The sequence below is a fragment of the Haemaphysalis longicornis genome, unplaced genomic scaffold (assembly GCF_048455015.1).
Source record: "Haemaphysalis longicornis isolate Haplotype H1 unplaced genomic scaffold, Haemaphysalis longicornis Haplotype H1 scaffold_7, whole genome shotgun sequence".
NCBI lineage: Eukaryota > Metazoa > Arthropoda > Arachnida > Ixodida > Ixodidae > Haemaphysalis > Haemaphysalis longicornis.
This window is the reverse complement of record NW_027526422.1, coordinates 98,099,036-98,102,966: the sequence shown is the minus strand read 5'-3', so window position 1 is coordinate 98,102,966 and position 3,931 is coordinate 98,099,036. Positions and strand designations below refer to the sequence as shown.

Below are 3,931 nucleotides of genomic sequence, written 5' to 3'. Positions count from 1 at the left end.
AGGCGAAGCCATACGTTCCTTTAATACTTTGAACTACAAAACCGGCTAGAATATGACTACTTCAGCCCAATCTAACGTTTTACGTTTCTAGGGGAGGTGGAGATATTGGTACAGTATAAGCTCGTTAATCGGAACTCAAATGGGAGCAAAGAATTGTTTGAATTAGGTGGAGTTCTAATTAGCGGGCGGTTGCTAGAATGAATGGAAATAGCGCCTCATTGCGCGGGCAGAACACATAGCCACCTATGAACTTGTAATCGCGAATTAGGTGCTACTGCACGTTTGTGACAGGTGATTTCGTAAATAATGTTTCGTAATTAATAACGACATGCGCGGGAGTCCTGGCGCCGGTTGCGCGGCGCCCTATGTAGACAAGCAGCAGTGCCTACATACCTGCAGAAATTGGAGCTTCAAGCACTTATGGACTCATTCGGAGGCCGTGAGCTTGAGGCTTGATTTTACACCATGTGACTTGCCACGCAAAGAAGACACGGAAAGGGGGGAGTGAAACACCGGAACGCATGATAGTGTTTAGGTAGACGAAAAATAAGAGAGAACACGGGGCAAGCGCTTCCCTCAGTCTGTCTTTGTCTGTCCTCAAGCTGTAATGTGTTCCCGTGATCAGCACCAGCTTGTCTAACCGCATAACCTTCTGCAACATCTGGAGTAGGAGCCTACCCAATTCAGTTCCTTTAAAAAGGCGAGACGTAATGCCGCTGAAATGTGGTGATGTACGGGGCAGTGATGATTACGACGATTATAAACTAATAATAATAATTGTTATTACTAGTTTTTCGACGGGAAAATTGAGCCTCGCTTTTATTCATTAGTGCGGTGATATTACCATGGGGCATGCAGAAACTATCGCTGTGGGTTAAGTATGCTGGGCAATCATATTATACCTTCTTTCGGAGGTGTGGCTCCATCCTAGGAAGCATTTCTTTGATGCTTTTGTCTCCGTCTAATGGCTGACGTAAAGTCGATCCTCCATCCGTTGATATATTCACGAGAATCGATGGGTGTACTTGAGATACTTTCATACAACCAATAGATTAATGCAACAGTTAGAGGAAGCATACGTCAACAACAATTTTATTCGTAACGTGAAGTGCGGTGATTCCCGTTTTGTGGATGCTCATGATGATAGGGCGGTGCGCTTGGAAAGGGCGGTCAGTAGTGAACGCGTCCCAGAGTCAACGTTGTCAGCCACCGTACACGTCACCACCACTTCTGTAGTCGGCGTTCGCGTACAGGCGACCGTTTTTCCGGTGTACGCCGTGGACATTGCTGAACTCCCCTCCAACCGTCTCGATGTTGTGGCCTTTGGCTTTCAGCAGCAGAGCGTACATCTGCAGGAACACACCCAATTCCAAGTTTGCACTATGCGGCATATGCGAAGTTCACCCCTCAGGCCGTTTATTTGTAAACAAACTTTTTTCGATTCGTTTTTCACAAGAACGGGAAAAATTAAACCCATTGTCCGAGAGAAGTATTATCGAGAAAATATACGCTTCTGTTGAGTGTCTGTTTACAAGCCGAAAATACGCATTATGCCGAATCGGACGAGCGATATTTCCCGACGTTCCAGTCTCCCGTTCTCCGTGCGCGGAGGAAGAGTGGAAGGAGTAGTAACCCTTTGTTTAAAATGTTGCTATCGGGAAAGCGCGCCAGGTTCGAACATAATCGCCAGGGAAATGAACTGACTGCGAGTAGTTAGCTAACCGATCCACCCGTTCGCCTCAAGCAGCGGTTGATAATCCGTAAAGCCTGCGTCGGTCTGCCCTTGTTATGTTTGAACCAGGGGGAGCGTGGGCAACGACAGCCGCCATGGCTGCTGTGAAGAGCGTTTATTTCACGCTGGGTTGCCCACAATTGCGATTGCTTTACTTCGAGCTCCCTAGATGGCGGGCAGTGTCATCTGCGCATTTTATTGTATAGTTTGCATTCACTGCCGAGGCACGCATGCGGGATGGCGGTACGTGTCCGTGCTAAGCACGTGCTGTGTGTTAGACGTTACAAACTCTACCCCACGGAACGACAAGTAATGCCTTGACTCCAATGTGACTGCGATTAATAGCATCTCTGCTGACACCAACGTTGAGAATTGAGTTGGAACGGAGCAGACGACGCACGACGGTGTTTTGTTTTTCTTCGGCTGGCACAAGCCGCTCCATGTCCGTGGCGCTTCGGCCATGTCTGTGACCGTTTCCAGTGTTACCAAGAGAAGAAATTGACAGCTAAACTGTTCAATACATACCACCTATGTCTCGTTCCGATCGATCAGGTATTCACGGCATTTTTTCGTCGATTGTGACGGTTGGAGATGACCTGCATGTGTTTGTATCGGTCGCAGAGTGTGAGCATTCACAACGAGTGAGATGAGCTGCTTGACCGATGCTTTGGTGGAAATTATACGTGAATACCATTGTTTTGTGAACAACAACTGGTTGTTTTCAAACGGCCGCAATGGGGCTTTGTGGTCTCGTGTGTCGTGGAAAGGCAGGGTTAGAAATAAAGGAAGGATTTTCAATGAAATCTTATAACTTCTGCACTGTTTCCAGCAGCGTGTTCGCGTTGCCCCGCGTAATGAATGTACAGAGGGCAACACCCTTGTCTATAACACAGGTTTCGTACCTATAGCCTTATCTTGCCTCGGCCGAAAAACATTTGACGAAAACTATTGTGTCATTCTGAAGTCTTGACCATATATTTTCACCTCAACATCTTTGGCGACAAGTTTGAGTCCACAGCTTTGAGAGGTAACCAGTTGAAACTGAACTCAGTGTTATAGATAAGGGTGTTGCGCACTGTACATTCGGATGCCGTCATAGTTTGCTAACCGCAGTTGTGGAGCTCGGTAGATAATATTTTGTTTGTGTAAGTGCATATTAAGTGCGCAGAACCACAGAAACCCACCTGTATCTACTAACTCGATCGTAAAACTGGTGAGCTCGCTAGGCCTTTCTCGCAAAACAAGTCTTGTTCGGGTAGCGCCGCCACGCTGGGTTAGGGGTGGAATGTTTCTTTGTTGGCTCACGATAGGAGGAAACCTTCCTTCATTTACAATGGGTAAACACGTTCCTCATATTTAAAAGCAGGAAATTTCCCCATTCCCGGGGAGAAATATAGGATACATACCTGGTTCTTCCTAAAATGAGAAACTACCATGCGCTTTTTTCTTAGAGTCGTGAGAGGACCAGTCGACACCCTAACGCCCTCAAGATCAGCAACGAGTGGTGGACAGTTCTTGCCGAGCAGCAAAGGAGAAAGGCTTCGTGGGATAAGGCTGCGTCGCACAAAGGGACGACACCCCAATTCAAATAACATTTTAATACCTCCTCCTCCTTAGCCGACAGCCCCCGTAAGTATGAATGCAACCAGGTTATGAGCAGTAATAGCTGAATTAAGGTGGATAGTTCTCCGCACACGCTCTCACCTCTGGAAACATTGGCTCAGCCATGATGTAGTCGGGAATCAACTGGTCGTGCACCCGAGGGTAGTCGATGGCATATTTGATGTTGTTGTCCATCCAAAGGGTACGCATGCTTACCTACACAGGAGAGGACAGAGTGTGAGAGCGTTACAACAGCCAGGATAAGCGAGCTTTGCAACAGTGAATTCGCATAGTAGTGACTCGCACAGGTCCTTCAGGTGTTGCCTGCTAATCTCACACATCCATGCGCCAGCGCTGCGCTTTTTCCTCGTACTAAAAAGCATTATTTAGCAGGCCTCTACAAGACACTTATTTTTCATGGTTCATTGTTTCCGGTGGTTACTTTTCTTCTTCTTTTTAAAGCGGCCTCCAAGTAAATAATTAAGGCGCCCTCCATTAAGGCGCCCTCCAATGTTTTTTAATTAGAATTATCACACTAAAGGTGCACTCAAGTGCAGGGACGGATTTGTGAGTGTGCCTTTGGGGGGGGGGGAGCTG

At 47.1% G+C, this 3,931-nt stretch overlaps 1 protein-coding gene across 1 annotated transcript; it reads right to left on the bottom strand.

The window, feature by feature from the left end:
• Positions 1 to 1,084: 1,084 nt before the first annotated feature.
• On the bottom strand, positions 1,085 to 3,545 carry LOC144144670 (scoloptoxin SSD20-like). The gene is made up of 2 exons (XM_077676198.1): positions 3,437 to 3,545; positions 1,085 to 1,349 (listed from the first exon to the last, which is right to left on the bottom strand). The coding sequence occupies exons 1-2, from the start codon at positions 3,542 to 3,544 to the stop codon at positions 1,203 to 1,205; spliced, it is 255 nt and encodes an 84-aa protein (XP_077532324.1). The 5' UTR covers position 3,545; the 3' UTR covers positions 1,085 to 1,202.
• Positions 3,546 to 3,931: the final 386 nt, after the last annotated feature.

Bases quoted from the DNA above. Each gene is read 5' to 3' on its own strand.
- LOC144144670 (XM_077676198.1), bottom strand. From the start codon at position 3,544: ATGCGTACCCTTTGGATGGACAACAACATCAAATATGCCATCGACTAC. The intron at 1,350-3,436 runs GTGAGAGCGTGT...GTGTTCCTGCAG, and splicing joins CTGAGCCAATGTTTCCAGAG to ATGTACGCTCTGCTGCTGAA.